The sequence below is a fragment of the Trachurus japonicus genome, chromosome 11 (assembly GCF_045865225.1).
Source record: "Trachurus japonicus isolate A0001 chromosome 11, Traja_1.0".
Taxonomy (NCBI): Eukaryota; Metazoa; Chordata; class Actinopteri; order Carangiformes; family Carangidae; genus Trachurus; species Trachurus japonicus.
Genome location: NC_140917.1, coordinates 31,262,124 through 31,282,006, shown reverse-complemented (window position 1 = coordinate 31,282,006; position 19,883 = coordinate 31,262,124). Strand labels below are relative to the sequence as shown.

General features: G+C 42.1%; 1 protein-coding gene across 1 annotated transcript in view; it reads right to left on the bottom strand.

The window, feature by feature from the left end:
• foxo6b (forkhead box O6 b) overlaps positions 1-19,562 on the bottom strand; it is a 45,437-nt gene extending 25,875 nt beyond the window's left edge. Inside the window, exon 1 of the mRNA XM_085792274.1 lies at positions 18,184-19,562. Coding sequence (XP_085648400.1) covers positions 18,184-18,684 — 501 coding nt within the window. The 5' untranslated portion in view covers positions 18,685-19,562. The remainder of the gene's footprint in view (positions 1-18,183) is intronic.
• Between the last annotated feature and the right edge of the window lie 321 nt (positions 19,563-19,883).

The window sequence follows — 19,883 nt, the reverse complement described above, 5'->3', positions numbered from 1 at the left end:
AATAAATACGTTTTCTGAATGTGAAAATATACTGTCAGACGATGTTTGCCTTATATGTAGAGAAAAGTCAAGGAGGCACATACAGTAGCCCGTCCATATGGGGACACATAGGCAGGTGACGGGACTTGTCATGCAGACACTTGTAGATCTTCATAGATGCGGAAAATGTAAATTCAGGCAAAGACCCTTTACTGTGTGTCTCTCCTGTCTACACTTTCTCTGTCTGGACAGACTAAACCTGTATTATATTTTATTCTATTATCAAATAATGAAAACATTCCCTTTGGGTTTAATTAATAATGAAGTTCCATTGTCTTGACGTGTTTATACATGTAAGTAACAGTTTATAACAATAGCTCTGAACACATGGTAGTGTTTGTTAACAGTTATAACTGCTGTGTACCCATCTGGTGTATAATCACACATTAAACAATGACAATAATTAAAGGCTTAAAGTTACAACAATGATCATTTTGTTTTATAGCTGCTTTCAATGACATTACAATGGGACACTGTGAGGCTGCTACTACATGATCTTTGGCATTTTCTGCTTAATAAATACCATAATCAATTACATAACTATAAATTAATGTGTTGTTAATCAACACTTTAACCAGGACATTCTTAATACAAAAACTAACGTGAAGTCAGACACGTGAAGCATATTCTCCCAGACTGTCAGCACTGCATCAGAATTCATAAATCCAATACATTCCCAGTATGTATTCTACACTACTTCTTTATTAATGAGGGGAAAAAAAGTTTTCTTCCTCAAGTAAGCAAAAACTGTTTCCTGACACTGTGGGAAATTCACAGAAATGCACCACATCTGATTCAATACGTTGTCATTTGCATAAAAATGCATGGGATGGTAAGTCGGCTACTGCGTGTGCATGCTATAGTGCAGAAGAGGAGGATAACGTATACAGTGCGGTCCATTGGCATGTTTGTCATCTGCTCTACATATATGTCTGCTGACATGTGACTGAACAAATGGGCGTGATTTGTTAATGTGGATCTATCTATCTCACCGCGAGTGCCTATACGCAAGCTGGCGTGCGTGGTGCATGTGTGTCACATATGCATAGTAAATATGTGGCGTTGGGAAATGTAGGAGTTCATTACTGTGTGTGTGTGTGTGTGTGTGTGAAGGGGAGGAGGGGTGCAGCCTTTTCCGCATGAGTGGGGCTGTCAGTGGGCATCAGTCAGCCAGGCAGCGACAGGCGGAGCAGATCATTAGCAGAGACGGAGAGGGAACGGGAAGGAGAGGGAAAGGGAGAACGGGGAGAGGAAGGTGGTGCAGGGACAGAGCGGAGGGATGTGCTGTGTCTTTAATATCTGTCTTAGGAGAATCACATAGACGGGCGCTGTATGCCGCACAAGTCACGCAACCGGAGTGCTGTATGACCATCCCGTCCTCCTGCAGGGCCGTTGTATAGGGGAGAAAGGTGATGATAATTCTAGGGGCCCAGCGCCCAGTGGGGCCCACAAAAAAAACCCAGCAGTCTAATCTTTGTATGACTGATTTATTCTGCATAAGACCCTGACAAATACTCATAGAAATGCTGCTTCAGCATCAAAACAAAGTAGGCTAAATAAAGAATGATAATACATACGTAGTTTAAGAAAAAAAACTGGAAAAGTTAGTGGGTAGGGGCCCACTCTAGTATTCTTTAAGGGGGCCCAGAATTCCTAGCAACGGCCCTGCTCCTGTCAGCTTCATCACCATGGACTGAAGCTGACGCCACACCTGCCAATATCGCTTCATACTAATATTCAGCAGAGCTCAACTTTTATTTCTAACAATTTCCAAGCATTTAGAAACTGTATCCTATTAGAATGAACACACTTCCATTATAACATTTAGACAATGGGGCATTAAAACAGACACAGATGCAGTAATTGCATTCATGCTATAATGGCACACTGAGGCATTCTCATTAGCATGTTGATCGCCAAGTAAGTCTTGCACCCACTTAGTCTTTCATAAAGCTGGACTTCCTTTGGCCTTAAAACAAGCAGCAGAGGTTTTGATAATCTTGTGTTTTTGTCCCAAGCAGCAGAAACTAAAACTCCGGCTCCTACAGTTCCTTTGATGAACCCCAATGATGCAACCCTACACTAAATCTCAACTCTCTTCCTAACGCCACTGTCTTTTGTCCTGCAGGTTTGCAATTTAAAAAAACTTGTAGTCTCTGATAACCCTAATGACATCATTATGACATCATCTGGGTTTATTTTCCCAGTTGCCAAACCTCCTTCTCCTCCCGAGCCACAGAAGACATTACAGCACTGTTTTCACGAGCTGAGTACGACCAACAGCGACTGGAAAATAGATATTTATGTGTATTAGTGGGGTATTAGTGTTGTAAGGTAAAACTGCTGACTCCGCAGAATACCTCAGTAACATAATTTTTTCTAATACCAAAGCACTTATGTACTTTAAGCAGTGTAGCTGTAACTGTTTTTACATCGTGTGGAGCCATTTCTCCTGTTGAACAGATTGACGCTGAGGTAGGAAGTAAAACCAAGGACATCAGATAAATAGGTAAATACTTCATCAGCAAATTCTTTTATTGCATCAAAAATGCAAATTCTTATTATGCAGCACTCCATCACAGCGTCACATTACAGCACTGGGCTGTTATTACTGATGCATTAAGATGTAAACAGAATTTAAAGTTGTTTAGTTGACAAGGGGATTATTTTGCCTATATTGTGGGAATGTATAACCTATAAAAAGAGCTCATTGTGTTAGGTACAGTAAATGTGGTGGAGTAAAACTTTCATTTGAAAACTTTCATTAGAAATATAGTGGAATGGGAATATAACTTAGTATTATTCATTGTAATTATCAAATAGTTAAAAGCAGTGGATCTCAAACACTTTTACAAGGACAGCTGAAGGTTATATATTCGACCAGTGACCCCAACTGATGAGGTTTTTTTTTTTTCTTTTGAATGATGTGTGAAAGCCATCATCAAAATATTCATACTATCTGTCGCTGGATGAATTACACTGGCGATAAATAAGTCTACTTTGAGACCATGACAAGGACCATACAGGTGATCTCCAGACCCCGCTTGGAAAACACCATCACCAGACTTTTGTATTTATTAATGGTTTTCATGAGGACTGTCAGAACCACAAAGAGTCAATTTACATTCTATGAAAAAGTATCCTTTAGTAACAATACACACAATCATTCAACAAGACACGCAGCTCGAGGATAAAGGGTCAGTTAAACCAACAGTGATATATAGAGCAATGCAAGAATGGAATTCAATACAATAAAAAAACTCTTAAATTATTTAATATTATTTTAAAAGAAACTTCATCAATTAAGATATTGATATATAAAAGTTATATGGGTTATATGCTATGTTATTATATACGTAAGATCACAATAGGCTCAATCAGAGCTGTCAATTTCAATTGTAGTTACTGATTTGTCAGATATATTTTGTCAGTTATTTTACTACACGCATGCATTGTTTCATGCTGTTTCATGCATTGTGACGATATAAGACAATATAAGAATACACATTTACACTAGTGTAAATGTGTGTATTCTTATAGTGTCATCGTGTAATCTGTTTGGACCCCAGGAAGAATAGTGGATGCTATGTAGAAGCTAAAATGGATCTTAATAAACAAATAAACCTGTACCTCAATTAAAGAATTAGCCATGTCAGTTCAGACTGAGTTGTGCCCCAGTCCAGATTAATGGCTGGCAGCGCTCCTGGGTCCAGCAGTCTCAGACCACTTCCCCTGGGGAAACTCCAGCACTGTTCACAAATGTACAGTAGATTTCATGACTGAATGTACATGCTAGAGTTTCACCACTGGTATTTATCCCATCAGAGGTGGACAACACTCAGTGGCACAGAGTAGATGATAAAAGCCTATTATCATTATCCCTGTATATTGGTGTAACCTTATTCCTAACCATAGCCAATTAAACCATGGTGTCCTCACTGGGCCTCATTACAACAAGCAACCTGCAACGATGTTGACTGTTTTGGGAAACACCTGGAAAAAAAAGGTGTATGATATTTAGACTCGATCTGTTTTAGGAGTCTCATTAGCTAAATATGTGTATGAGGAGAAGAGAAGCGAAGCACACTTGTGTAATCCCATAAAATACCACACGAGAATCAATTATCATGTGTTCTCAATAAATTAACAGAGATGCAAACTGTGCTTACAAATAAAACATCACCTCGGGCGTACGTTCAGCAGCACCCAGTGACTGACGGAGACGTGTGGAGATGTTTTTATTTTCTGTGTTGCCCTCTCTCCTGTCTCTACAGTAAGAAGACCCTGTTTTAATTCCCACCGCTCTCCTCCACATCTCTGCTGCTTTGCATTTTGTCCTTTCATCGTTCGCCGGCCCGGGCTCGTAACTCACCTTTTAGTGTCTGCGTCTCGCGGTGACCACCTTCCACTCAACAACACCATTAAACAGGCAGATTAATGCTGCTATTAAATCCACACATCGACTTTGGTGGCACTCATCATAGACAGTATATATGACTGGAGGTATCAAGGATTTGATGAAGTCAGACTTTCAGAGGACCGATAAATCAGTTAGGGAGGCACAATCTAACACCTCACTCTGTACAGAGGGGAAGAGACAAATAAGACTTAACAGAAAGTAAACAGACAGGTGTTTCTGGATTGTGAAAAATGTAACCTCATAAAATCAGTACAGTGGTCAAACTTAGAATAAAGAGACTGAGAAAAACAAAAGAAAAAAGTTGTTGTAGGACTCCACTGACCTCTCTCACTGCATTGTGCACTATCTTGACATGCAGGTGGACTTCTGAGGTCTCGGTTATTCTAAGTTATTTTTTAATGGCTGATACATGTGATTACCACACAACTAATAGGTCTATCTGCCATGATGAAATCTAATTTCCTTCCCTCACTGATGGATCTGTTAACAAGGCCACAGAGACACTAAAAAGCCACGTCAGTGGCCCTCGGAGACTGAAATGGTTCCTGATGCCAACAATATGAAAGGACTGGAGTCTTCCACCAACACTGCTGTGATCTGATCAATCTTAGATTAAGGTTTGAAATACTGTTCAACAGAAAATCAACTTTTCTTTTGCTGGGGGATACCACTAAAAAACAAGACCGAAACCGAAAAACAGAAATATAAAATGCACACAGGTTCATCCTCTTGGGAGAGCGAATGTGTTCTGCACATTTTCAGAAAATCATTTCAAACTTAAACGGAACACCTGAATAAATTCAGCATTTTAGCCTTGAGAAAGTTTAGCATCTTTTTTTCCTGCACAAGGCTCAAATGTTGTTTTTCAGGCAACTTTTCATTTACCACAAGAGGCATCTGTAGATTTCTGCATAATTATCTCATGTTCTTAGCTGTGGTGGTAGGGGGAAAGTCATAAATAATAAAATTAAATAATTCTGACTATTTACATTTTCTGAAGAATTCAAATTCATGTTTTGGTGTTGATGTACAGGCTGATAAACCTCTATCCTTAGGCTCTGATGCGAGCAGAGCACAGTCCGGTGTTAGCTCAACACTCCTGTAACACTGGTCTGGACTTCTAGATCCAACTGTAAAGTCTCACACGATTAAATTAGCCCTTTGGCTAAATTAGCTTTTGGTTAACGGCCAGCCAGGAGAGCTAAGTGTTCTCACTCAATAAGACGGTGTTTTGAAGGCTATGAAACAAGCTTTTTGTTTTTTTGTTTTTTAGGTCTGGGTGATCTAATTAGACACAAATCAACCTTATCAGAAAATTCATTTACCAGAATTGACCTCACAGCAGTATTCTCAATTATCTCTTCTATCTGTTAGCTTTATATTTACTCCGGTATTTGGCGGCGCAGCACAATTCTCAACATGCCAGAGGTTGCTGCTGCGACTCAATTGCGTGGCTGAACGTTGAACAAACTCATCTGAGAGCGAGTTCACCTTTAAGAGAATCCCTCTGAAAGCGTGCCAGTCCTGAGAGATGAGGGCCTGCTCTGTGGGAGAATAGTAAATCAAGCTGTTTGAGCGGGCGACCAAACATACTGTTGACCTTATGCTAAGCTAGGTCACGATTAGATTACTATCATAAAACTTTGCCGAACATCTATTTTCTCTCTTCACAGCGGCACTACAATAGTCAAAGTGTACTGTATCAAAAATCAAATCCATTTTACCAGACGCAGACTATTGTGGATTTAAGTTCAATTTCTGCACAGGAGTTAATCTACGGCCCACAGATTAAAATTTCTTTATGTGCTCAAAGCAATGGAAGACAGGACAGGAGTTTATGTTGCAGAGGAATAGTGAGGGATGAAGACAGAGAGAGAGAGAGAGAGAGAGAGAGAGACGGAGGTGGGGGGGGGGGGACAAAGAGACAGAAAAAGTGTGGAGTTCATTCGAGGCTAGCTGTCGTCAAGCACGGCGTCAGCCATCACATGGGCAGAATGCTAAACGCCCAGCTCTGAATCCTGACCTATTTTCATCAAACTGACACAGAAATCCACTGAGGGCCGTCGTACGCTGCTAACCTCTGTCTGCTTCCTGGACCGCCCTCAGCAGGCCCTCACACACACACACACACTATGTACAATCTGTGCATACCATAATGTAAATTTGCTCAGCTGTGATTTAAAGCAGTCTAATGATGTTTGATTAATAATCTCCAAAATGATTTCTCCACTCAGCTCTGGTTTAAAAGGCTTTTATTGTAATTTGTCCAAATATGCTGCGGGACTGATGAATATTCATAAGTGAAAATACTCTTCCCTGACCCTTCTTTGTGCTGACAATAGACAGTAGGCATGTTGTTCTTTTTTTGTCTAGGCTCGCCTTGACATTGTTAGCAGACACCTCGCTAGTGTAGCGACTGATTTAACAGATTTTTTTTTTTTTTTTAACAAAGACAAGGAACAAATAACTGTGGTTGAAACGATCCCTGCTCTTAAGACACTAATGCCTTTAATTTTCCAACTGGCTTTTATCAAACATGATCAAAGTGCAATTACAGACATCTTTAATGAAAATAGATTCAATTGCCAGCCAATGAATGGAACTTGACTGATGCCAAACAGAACCTCAACCACACTTGCAACAATACACATTAAGGGTGATTGATGGTTCTGTGAAATTACTGAGTGTGGCTCGCTAATATGCTCTGTTGTCTTTGACTATTGCAACCATTAATTTCCATTAATAAATGCAACCTTTTCACCACGTGTATCTTGGTGTGGTTGGGCACTCTCTATGTGTGTTAGTCAGATTTAATCATCAACATAATCTATACCTCCAAATTGCTATACCTGTCCTATTCTGTTTGTGGGAACTTATATTTATGTCAATAAGAGTAAAAAGAGGACATTTCATACCACCAAGCTGCTGCTGGAAATCATAAGATATAAAAAGAAATTTGTTAATAAGTGACTTTATGGAATCTGAAACACTTAGGAAACGTAACCATGGCTGCCATTAATGAAAAGTGACATTTAAAAAAATTAAAAGCCATGAAATTTTGTACAGAAGTGACTTATAAAGTTATGTGGTTGTAAGTGAAGCAGTAAGACTCGACAACTGCTGGACAGACTGACTCTGACAGTCATCCAAATGTTTCATTTTTCCAGTGTGATGAATGAGACCTGCAATAAAAACACTTACATTCAGTGCCAGTTAGCAAACGTCAGAAAGATATCGTGCTAAAGGACCTTTTCCATGTCTAATCTCATAAAAACATTCTCAGACCACTTTCTAATGTTAATGATTGTGATCAAACATTAAGTATTGAGCTAAAAGCAGGGGAAGCTCAGATTGTTTCTTTTCTGTTTGTTTTAATGGGGGCAGATCACTTGTGGGTTGACCATCTGTCTCATCACGCGTTCCTTTTAATTCCTCCTGTTGCTAACCTCCTATCTAATTTGATTCTCCAGTTTGTTTTTTTGCCATGGGTGTAATCTGTCAGCACACAATCAAACACAATCCAATGGCAAAGCATTACATGTATATGATGTGGTTTGCCTTCTCACAGTGAGAGGCCTTGCTTGAAACAAAAGAAAAGACAATAGTCTTTTTAAAGATTTTATTTTTGTTTTGCTTTGTATTTTATTTCAAAGGTCATAAAATATAATTTCATATTTTCTCTGTGTTTTATGAATGTCTAATTGGCCCAGTTGCTTCACAGCCCAAAGAGTAAGCCCCTAACCCACAGATTGGGAACCAACTCACCGTGCTAAAGTAAAATGTTAAATTTGAGTATCGTCACTGAGAAGAGAGTGTTAACATGTTAGCAGCTGCTAGAATGTCCTGAATAAGTTCATTCAGACAACAACTGTTCCTTCTGACTCCGTCTTTGTACATGAACCAGCGACAGTCCTGGGCCATTTGAGGATTTTGTTGGTTTTTCATGAGAAAAAAGTCATGAATGCACCAAGGTCTTCTGAAGTCACTTGTATGTAAAACTTTTCCAAAGACTCCTTTTATACGCGTGGCCCAGTGACTGTATACCGAACATTTTCCACCATGAGGTCTCTAACCCTCGGTGGGCTGCGCCACCATTGATTTTCATCTCATTCAAACTACTAAGTCCAAGATCCAAGTCAGAGATTTACAAACATTTTCTCCTCTCTCTTAGTGCGGTATATTTCTCCAACAACACAGCAACACATGAAAGAGATGTCGACCTGTCATGAGCAATTTTGGAAAGCAGGAATACAATGTCCAAGCAAGAGCACTGTAGCAGGCTAGAGCTAATTACTCTTTCCAAAAGTACAAGCACCAGGGTGGAGACGATATACATTTTTCATCCACTCCAATAAATGTTTAAGTGCAACAATGAGACTGTTATAAGTTATGGCAGGTAAATTCATGGAGACAGTCCTATCCCTACTAATATATGCACTGTAAATTTGTTCTGTGTGACTGCATTTAATTCTGGCAGCTGGTACAGTCACCTGTGGGAAAATCTCTGAACAGTAAATTCATGGTGAAACACCGGGCCGTTATTTAAATCTCACACGCTGTAAGTATAATACTCCTTGTTAACAGCAGCGGCTGCCTTGTCTTTACATGCCCTGCACACTTCAACCCCTCCGGTAAAAGTTGGGTCTGAAAGGCAGTGATCCAGACGCGGTCCGGCGCGGCGCTGAGAGCTTCGCTCCGCAGCGGCATTAATCACACAGCCACTGTCCTCTGGCTGATTACCTGCAATCCATCAATCTTCGTTTTGCCGAGCCCTCCAACAGGAGAAAGCCCTCATGAAGATCTGATTAAAAATGTAAGTGAGTCATAATAAGAGCACATGCCTGGCCTCGGAGTCGATATTCTTTGATAGTCATAAGCTCTGAGTGGGATTTATCTACTCATCTCCAAACGTCCATTCACCTGCTTTCTCAAAGATGCAGCCCTGATCTCAGAGAGCGGACCTGCTGCACTGAGGTGGGGCCTGGAACAGAACCAGTGGAGATCTGTGTGTGTGTATGTGTGTGTGTATGTGTGTGTGTGTGTGTGTGTGTGTGTGTGGTAGTCATTTGCAGCTGCAGACAGGAGGGGGAGTGACTTTGAGAGTGTCTGAGAGGCACATCCTGCCTGCAATTAAGGTGGAATCAGAGAGAGATCTGCGCTGCCTTGATAATGAGCCTCATCTGAATTATTAACTAGAGCTGTACCCCCCGGACCTGGACTCCCATCAGGCCTAGCTACACAACAACAAGAGCAGATGCACACACACACATAGAATCTCCAGATCCATACAAACCTCTATCAAACCCATTTTAGTGTGTGCAGGAACTCAAAAACTAATCCCATTTGCAGTAAAAAATAAGGGCAACACATTACTTGAAGTGGTGCTCATAAGGCATTGCATCAAAAGCCCATTATAAGCACACTGTGAGTGCATGATGATTTATTAAAATTGGTACATAGTATAATGAGAACAATATGCAGAAAGTTAGGGGGTTGAATACTTTATGAAGCGACTGTGTCATTAATCACATTAAAATTTAGCGCAATTTCAGATGCATGATTACATTATAACATTTTCTTCTCTGATACCAGTGGGATCATAATCAGGTTGTTGTTGGTGCAGATTGATGGATTGGGGTTGTTAGGATGAATGTATTTCAAGTGTAACTCCTTGTGTGATGTATCACTTTAAAGGTTGTCTCAGTGTGAAATCAAATATTTTCTGTGTGTTTTACACGGTTGTTCTTGTTTGGTGACTTTAATCACGACAGAATATGAAGAATTCAGTGATTTATGATAACCTTGGAGCTTTCATACCACTGATTTGCCAATGAGCTTTGTCTCTTTAACATCAAATCATGTGCAATACACTTAACGTCGCTTTCAAAAGCATGCTGTTCAGTTTTTGGCAGTCATTGGTTTCCATTTCTTTCTGCACGCCACAAAATCAATGACGTGCTTCTGTGGCGCAAGTCGACTTTTTGCTAGCCACGCTGATGTGTTTTAGAAATTCAAATGCACTGTATGCTGTCTAGCATTTCAAGCAGCCATTGATCTCCATGCATTTCTGTATGATATGAAAATCAATCATACTTTACATTACAAGTAACCACTTTGCAAACCACAGATATTCTGGGTGTATATTATATTGTCTTTGTTCCAGGGGACGTTTAGTTTCCATTCATACCCAGGTGGAAACAAATTCTCTCAGCAGACTATAAAAAAAAGTGTTCATGTCACATTGGTAATCACAGTAAAGTTCAACTGTGCATTAGAATCCTTTAATTCAAATGTTGTGGTTTTTGAATGTACAATACAACGCACTGTTTACTCTACTATACTTGTAAACTAGGCAGCTGTGCTCTTTGTTAGCAGACGATGGAGTAAGTTTGTCAGCTGTGTGAGATGAATAACCACGACACAAAACCATCTGTGAAGTTACACATGGAGGTCTGAACATTATGAGTATGTAACATGACCACGACACAGGTCACCTGTCACTCAGGAGAGACAGCGGAGACATTGTGAGTGCAATGAATTTATTACTATTACATGAGGAAGGGTAAGCCTATGTCAGTGTTAAACATTAACTCCAACACGATTGTGTAATAATGCAATGTAAGTAGAGACTTATCTACATCACCTCACATGAATAATGTATCTCTGATGGATAAATGCAGACTTGAGTTGAGGTCAAATAAGTTTCATGATTCCTTTTACATGTCTTCCCTCATAATACTCAGTACTACTCTTAGGATAGGTATAAAGGTGGGGGCACTGGGTTGTGAGAGTAGCAGTCAAAGCTCAGGTGGATAATGATCGTCAAACAAGCTATGGATGTTGAACACTGATTATGATGAATAAATGATTATATTGTTTTTGCATCACAACTATGTTGTACAACACTATGTATTGTCGATCCACCTGTAAATAAAATAAAATAAATCAATAAAATATGAATGTGTTTCATGATTCTACTTTTTTATCTTGAAGAAAATTGAATAGAAGTCAATGAAGGCCTAAAATGGTCAGCAAATTGCAATTAAAGGTCTGAAACACAACGTATGGCTACTGGATGTACAGTATGCAGCCTACTGATTTCCATATGGCACATTAATGTATGGAAAGATATTAGATTTTTTTTTTCCAATAGCCTTCAAGGTCAATTTTACTCATGGAGTTGCTGTTGTTGACAATGTAATAAAGATTTAAGGATCCATTTATAAAATCTCATGTCATGTAGAGATGGATGCAAATCAAAGACTCTCTGCACCAATGGTTAAAATACAAACACATGTGTAGTTGTCAATGGTGAGTTATTATTGTAATAAAATGAGTGAAAGTGATGGAAACCCCCCCCTGTATGGTCGTTCAAAAGCTTGTTAGCAGTGCAACAACATTCCAGTACGATCTGACCTGGGCCTGAGTCACAGTCTGACAGTCGCGTTTTTGACTAGCGCTCTGCTCATCGTCCAAGCCAGACACCAGAACATTCTGAAAGCCCTTAGGTCTGGTAGACAACATGGAGAGAATGTGTGCTGGGCCGACATTTTACGACACACCACCAGGCACCATTCCCAAGATCCGCCTGCCTTCGCTGACTGTTGTGTGTCTGGACTCGGTTTTCTCTCTGGAATTTCCGTCTGTAGAGTGTTTCTCAACATTTTTATTCCAGCTGATTTATTCCAACTGATTGAAGTGTGAGGGCTGAGGGCGAGAATATTATGTTCTATTCTAACCAGTATGACTCATTTAAGCAGAGAGAACACCCCGCCTCCACTGCCGGTGCATCCCTTGTTTACATCCCAACCCTTCTCCAGTTTGAAGCGATATCTGTCCGCTTCCTATTCAAATGCTTTTTCTTTTTTCTTTTTTGATGAGACGACTGATCCTCTCAGATCAAAATCGCTCCATCTCCCGCTCTCCATTCAAGACCTCGACAACTCTTCCCAACTGTTTTCTCTCCATTCACAGGACCGATCAGATGAGGTTTTACCATGGTCTCACATTCAACAACCAACCCCCTTCTCCTTCCAAATTCCTCTTCCCGTTCCCCACCCCCAGTTAACCCAGCGCCAAGCCCGCCAACTCAAGAGCTGCCTCTCCTTCTGCTGTGCCTTTGTGATAATAACAATAACTGTTTAGCGGTGCAGAGGGCTTTCTGTTGAGCCAGCGCCAGGCCGGCTGGCACAGGGAACCCTCTAAGCCTGTTCCACCATCTCCAACCAATTCCCCTCTGTCTCGGCTGGCGCTGGAGCATCACAGGCATTAAGGCTGCTATCAATGTGCACAGCAGCAGGGGCCACCGCCACCACTCTCACACTCACTCTATCTTTTCTCTCTCTCTGCCTCTATCCCTCTCCCACTCAATTCTGAATCCAATTCAAAAAAGGTTTTATTGGCAGGACAAATAATACCTTGTTCTTCAAAATGTCTCCTTGCCTCCTCTTTTTTTTTTTTTTCTCGTGGTCTCTCTCTCTCTCTCTCTGTGCTCTGCACCTTTATTCTCCTCCTCTATCTCCTGCAAGTGGAGTCTCAGCAGAAGGAGGTGATGACCACTGGCGTGGGCGGTAAAGTGCATTGTGATGCATTACAAGCAGATTAGAAGCACATTAGAGGTAAAGATCCCAATTTACTCCCAGTAATCAGGGATATAGAAGGTAAAGCAACTTGAGTCCTGATTAGTTTAGGGCTGATAAAATTATTATAATTTTCGTGCCTGATTTCATATTATATAACATGTATATTATGTTTATTCTTTTAGGTTATTCTATTTTTTTTTTATTATAGAGTCTATTTTTAAACGATATTATCCTGTACGCAGCTTATTTCATTCCTTCATGTTTTTAACATACTGAATGACAGTTAACTAAACTGAACTGAACTGAATTGAATGTGTGAGTGTGTGAGTTTGTGTGTTTGTGAGAGAGTATGTGTGTGTACATCCCTGTTATGACTTGAAAGTGCTTACATTTTGCCTGTAGATGCCATTGGTTGTAACGTTTTAATGTTTATTTGACATCACCGTTGTCCATCTGACTGTCACCTACTTCAAACCTATGAGAACAGTTCCGCCAAAATAAAAGACAGAAATCTTTCCCGAGCAATTATTAAGAAAAAAAACACTTTAACTTGTGATTGGAAGCTGTTGAGAAAAAAAAGGTTCCCAGCGCTTTTAAACTGTTGGACAACTAACTCCTTGCCCCTCAGTGTGAGTCATGTACTTTCTCAGTACTCTGTTCTCTATGTGTGTGTATGTAGCTTATAACGGTGCATGTATGTTTGTTGTCACTGGAGACACAATAATACCATGTGTTGCATTTTAGTGGTGTAAAGTAACAGTGGAGCTGTCAGCCAGGATTTAAAATGACTATGGTTTATAGAGGTTTACTACTCACTGCAGAGTTAACCGCTGTGTGTCCATTTTAAACGGAGCTGTTGAGGACAAAGTGATGTCAAACATTGTGTCGGCCTCTCTCCTTGTTCCCGCCGCGTCTACCAACAATACATGTCACATGGATGCAGATGATGGTTTAAGTCAGAGAGACACAGACGAATGTGTTATTAAATTCAATTTGAGATCAACAAAAGGCACAGAACATCTCAGAGCTAATACCTCAGGGTCGGGGAGTTGGATCAGTGGCAGAGATCTGCTATACACAGGTGAGCAGCAGGGATTATGTGGCAGGGACATTCAGCTTGAGACCGATGTAGATTCTCATATAAATGTATGGTGCATTGATGAGCAAATAAATGAAGTGGAAAAATAACTTATTTAAAGGTCCAGTGTGTAATAATTGGCAAGGTTTATTGGCAAAATCTGAATATACTACCCATAAATATATATTAGTAGAAGTGTATAATCGCTATAAAATAAAATTTGTCTGGTTTTCATAGCCTTATAATTATTCTTTTATACATACGGAGAATGTAGTCATCTTGCGGCGCCATGTTTGTACGGCAGCCTGAACGGAAAATCCAGCCAGTCAGAGAGCATGTTTCAAGAGTTTCACATTAATAAATAAACCAATGGAGAAGAAAGCGGAAAGAAAGAAGGAGTAGAAAAAGCAGAGAGAGTGAATATGGTTAAGATCTTCACCTCATCGCTCCATGCGTCCCAGTCATGGTACAGTAAAAAAGTTATTTTTGTCCTCGCAGGCCACCGTCACTTTGCCGACGGGAGGGGTGAGTGCCAATGAGCGAATGAGTGAGCGCTGCAATCTAGAATCTGAACAATAGATGTCACGGTTTTCCCTCCATTTTACACACTGGACCTTTAATACCAATCCTCATTTATTTTGATTCTTAAACGCTAACAGATGTTGGCAGCTGTCTCTCAGGTGTAAAGTCCTACAAGTATGAGACACAAAAAAAAAGGAAGGAGTGACTTTGTAATTGATCTCCGTCCGTATACCGCTGCTCGTTGGCCACGGGCTGATTATTCTGCAGGTCTGATTGGAGCAGTCTTACACCCACAATGCACCTTGTTGGAGCCTTCAGGTACTGTAGAGTCGCTGAGCTCCTATACCTGCCTGCCTGCTGCTGGATGTGCGTACAGTAACAGCACAGCCTGCAGATGTACCGGCCACAGCTCAGCACATCCATTCCCACGCACAGCCACTTGTGAAATGAATATAACAGTGTGTGTGCATGAGTGTGTATGCGTGTGTGTGTGTGACCACCTACAGAACTGAACTCACTTCATTACTTCATATGACCAAACACAGCCTCCCACCTCAGATGCAATAACAAACATGGCCAAAACACTTGACCGCAATTACTGAACCACAGTCAGAGAAATCCATACATAGACATGATGGTGACCCTGCTGCCAGGAGCTTAAGCAACACTGTGTGAGCGCGCGTGTGTGTGTGTGTGTGTGTATGGGTATGTGTATGTGTATGAAAGAGACCACAATTACAGAAATCCATACACTACCAGTGTGTGTTTGTGAGTGTGTGAACATGAGAAAGAAATCCAATCCACCATTGTAGCCTCAGCACTTGACACTTAGACAAGTGAGAGACACCTCACCAGTGTGTACAGTGCAGTTTATGTGTATGTGTATGTGTATGTGTATGTGTATGTGTATGTGTATGTGTATGTGTATGTGTATGTGTGTGGTATTAAGAGGCAGGAGAAGCTGCTGGCCCAGATGAAGACAAAGAGCCCGGCGGCTGAATTGAGCAGCAGCTCTCAGACAGGATTACACAACAGTTCTTAAAGACTGCTTTTAATAGCAGGACTCTGACTGGATCTTATTTCCCTCCCACTTATCCCATCCATCCATATACAACCCCCCCCCCCTCCCACCCTCCACCCACCCCCACTCCGCAAACACACGCACACCCCTCCTCTGTGCTGTGCTGGAATGCACGAGGTATACAGTATACTATATGTAATTGTACGTGTTTCGGGACCTCTGTGTTTCAAATCTCATTAAAATCGCTGCCAAACATTACAGTTCAACATGTGTGTGCGCTTTTTTTTTTTTTTTTTTGAGCAGTGTTATTATGATTGAATCAAGTTGTTTTCCACCTCGACTTGGAACCAATCAGCTTCCTTGCCACACTGGCCAATCCGGGGAGAAAAAAAAAAAAACAACAACCTCCACCACACAGAGCTGGAATGGAAGCAGGCATCACGCTGGGCATCCTTTGGGCAGCACACACACAAACAAGGCCCCAGGATGTTAAACCCTGCTTTAAATCCAATTTTAAAAAACCCTACCATACCATAAAGACCGGACAGAGGTTTGTTGCCGCTCCGCTCAGACCTAAATCAGATGGTGATTTTATTGAGATTAATCTGTGTCGTAATACTGCTCAACTGGAGGCTGGGACGGAGCCAAATGAGATGTCGGGGCGAGAGGAAGCCTTGAATAAAAACCTTGTGTGAGAGACAGAGAAGGATGGAGACAAAGGCACCTCTCAAAATATTCTGTAAGGATTTAATGACATTGAAAGGCTCAGTGTCCATCACCCCCAAACCACTGCAACTTATGTTTCCTGTTCTTCTGGGCTGTAACCTATCATCCACTAGCAACATACAAAGGAGAATAAATTGGGGGTATGTGAGGGGGGGTCTTTTGTCCCCCTGGGGGGATGCTTCTTTAAAAACAGATGACCCTGATGATGTCACAGTTATGTCATCTGGGTTATTTCAGCTTGGGTTTGAGATATTAAAAAAAAATGAACAGAAGGCCTTAATTACAAACTGTGATGTGGAGTTTGAAAGAGGCTGGCATGGGTGTCTGATGACAGACATTATTGAGCTGCATGATGGGAAATGTGGCGCTAGCGGAGCTCGATCCATACAGAGGAGAAAGACTCTCTCTGCTGCTTTAATTCAACCACTCTCTCTCTCTTATTTAACGTGACTCTAGTGAATCTGCCGACTTTATGGAAGCAAAATACTGAATTGCTCGAGTGTCTTTTTCTTTTCTTTTAACATGCTCCCTAGCCATCTTTAAGATTATTGTCATGTTTAATGATGTGTCCCCCCAGCTGAAGCAAAGCCAGTAAATGTTAAAGCCTGCTGTCAAATTTAACAAGAAGGGAGTTATTGAGGCTACTCCTGCTCTGTTGGACTATCTGTTGTAGAAATCCCCATTAATTGTAGTAGTGTCTCTCTGGACACACAGCAAGCCAGATGTTATTTTCTCTCTGACTCTCTCTTCTCTTTCCTAAAACAATCTTGTTCAAGTGTCATTTATTGAAGCTCTAAGTGTGTTCAGTTATGACTCAGGGCCCAGTTTGGACAGTCTTGATTGATGTGTGTGATGGAACACTTAACGCCAGGAGACCAGAGGGGAGATTTGCCAGCTATTTGAACACAGTGTTAGTGTAGCGTTCATGTTGAAATGCCTAAACTAGAATACTTGTTTGATAAAACGCTCAAAAAATGGGTCACATGGGAGAAAAACTTTAAAACTGTTAAACAAAAAAAAATGATAGTGAGGTGGTTCTTCAGTGTAGGGTTTGGAAACAATAGAGCATTAATCCTCACGCAGAATGGGTGGTAAATTTAAGTAGATTACAGCAACCAATCTATTAGATTAACCTCATATTAATTTAAATTTAAGGGATAATCTGCAGTTACATCTGTTTGCTGTGACATCCCATGTCATCATCTCTTGTTATTGTCCTTTTAAACCCCACGCCTTGTGCCATGCTTTCGCACAGACTGTGCGTAATTCAACGTGCGCACAATGGAGAGCAGAGGGGCGGGGTGGCTCCATACGCTTTATCCCCGAACACCCAACCGGCGGCATGGGGTGACGCTCCAGCCGAGGAGCTGCAAATCGGGACCGGAGGCACACTTTGTCCCCGGTGTGACCCGATAACACCGAGAGAAACACAAGCTTTGAAACCAGACACTTTGCGAATGCGTCACAACGCGCGCGAACTGCCTCTCCAAAGGGAACCGTGTGGAGAGGAGGCACTTTGACTCCGTGCGGCTTCTTCTATATGCACAGGCTGCAGTCCCTAAATACGATGAACCCAGTGAACCCTTCTCCAACCATGCTCACCGCCCCTTTCCACACACACTGTACTCTGGAGTGACACGGGGACACGCCACTGACATAAATTGTTGGAACCAAGGGTCAATTATGTGGCTTTCAAATATGCAGAAAAGGAGTTTATGCTGCAGACATGGGCTGAGGCTAAATATAAGTGTAGCTTCACCATGTGGTGTTAGGGAAATTCTTTCATGTGGCCTACCTTCCATCCGGCTGAACTGTTGCTGTCGCCTTTATCCTTGAAATAAGGAACAAAGCGAACCATCCAGTCATAAATCTGGGACAGGGTGAGTCTCTTCTCCGGGGTGCTCTCGATGGCACGGGTGATGAGGTCTGCATACGACAGGTTCCCCCACGCGTTCCGCCGGGAGGACTTGGCTTTGCGCAGCTGGCCGGCGACGTCGAGCGCAGCCCCGGACATGCAGGCAGGAGCGGCCACGACCGGGGCCGGGGCGCCGGCTGGATGCTTGATCTCCGCCGGCGCGCCTCCTTGTCTCTCGGCCCGGCACGCGGGCACGTTGTACTGCTCCACTTTGACCGATGCCAGGGCCAGACCCCGGCTCGCCTCTTCTCCCCCGGGGAAATCCTCCGGACACGGCGGCAGCGGCCAGGTGCAAGACCGCGACCGGCTGTGAGGCTCAAATTCCGAATCGATATCAACCTGATGCGCATCCATACCGCTGTTCTCCATCATCATCAGCATGATGATGATGATCTCCCGCTGAACAGATGTCAAAACCGGGCAAGGTCACTTTAACGAAGATAAAAAAAAATAAAATAAAAAATAAAGCTTGTCAATGTTGATGTGTGCCAGGGAGTTCAGATGACCAAACTGGTCTCTTTGTACAAAGAAAACACAATCGGATTGTTTAGTTTCACACAGAGAGGTGATCAACCAGTATGAAAACGCCGGCAGCGGTGTGGGGTATTATCATTCTCCTCAGTGCAACAATGTGGCTTCACATCAGGACAGATGAAGGTGTATCCGAGGCATCAACAACAGTATCAGTCTCTCTTCCATGTTAATTGCACAACACCGGCTGTGTGGCTGCATGCAGGACCAAGTGACGGTCAAACATCCATTATGAAAAAGCCAGACACACTTGGAGAATGTCTCTGTGCCGCTCCGGCTGCAGCAACAGTTGATCCTTTTGACAGACGAGGTCCAGTGCAGGTTCAAAAGCGACGCTTATCAAACTCTCTCCCCCCTCACACCTCTCTCAAAATTAATTGACTTTAGATTTTTTTTTCCCTCTCCTCCAGGCTCTGGATCCAGTTCTTTTTTCTTTTTTTTTTACGAGCGTCTTTCTACAGATCTGCTTCAGCTGAAACTCACAGCGAGCGCAATTACTCCCATAGAAATAGAAACAAGCTCTAATGAATCATTTATATGAAGCCGTGAATTTCCAGACGAGAAAAAAAAAAGCCCCTCGTGGATCTGCCGTGGAGCATCCTCTGCGTCTCCCCTGAACGCCGCCAGACGCTTCTCTCGCTGTAGTAGATCTTTTCTACCTTTGTCTGTAGCTTTCTGCTCACATGTCACATGGGTACCGTCTCCCTGCCCTCATACTACGAGACCGTGTGTCTCTGAAGGCTTCAAGCCACTTAACTGTAGCCTGAAATAAAGTGGAATAAGTGCTGCTTCCATATAATTGGACGCCGCCTGGATCAAGTCACTCCCTCCAGAACAGGTTTCCTGAGGAGGAGGAGGGGGGGGAGAAGAGGAGGAGGAGGAGGGGGCGTGCGTGCGCGCGTGCGTGCGTGCGTGTATGTGTGTGTGAGTGTGTATGGTGGGGGTTACACTCTCGACAATACAGTTTCTGAAGCCAGTCATTCACGCACACACATTTAAGGACGTGGTTTCACATGTGACAGATGCGGTTGGGTTCCGCTATTTAAGAT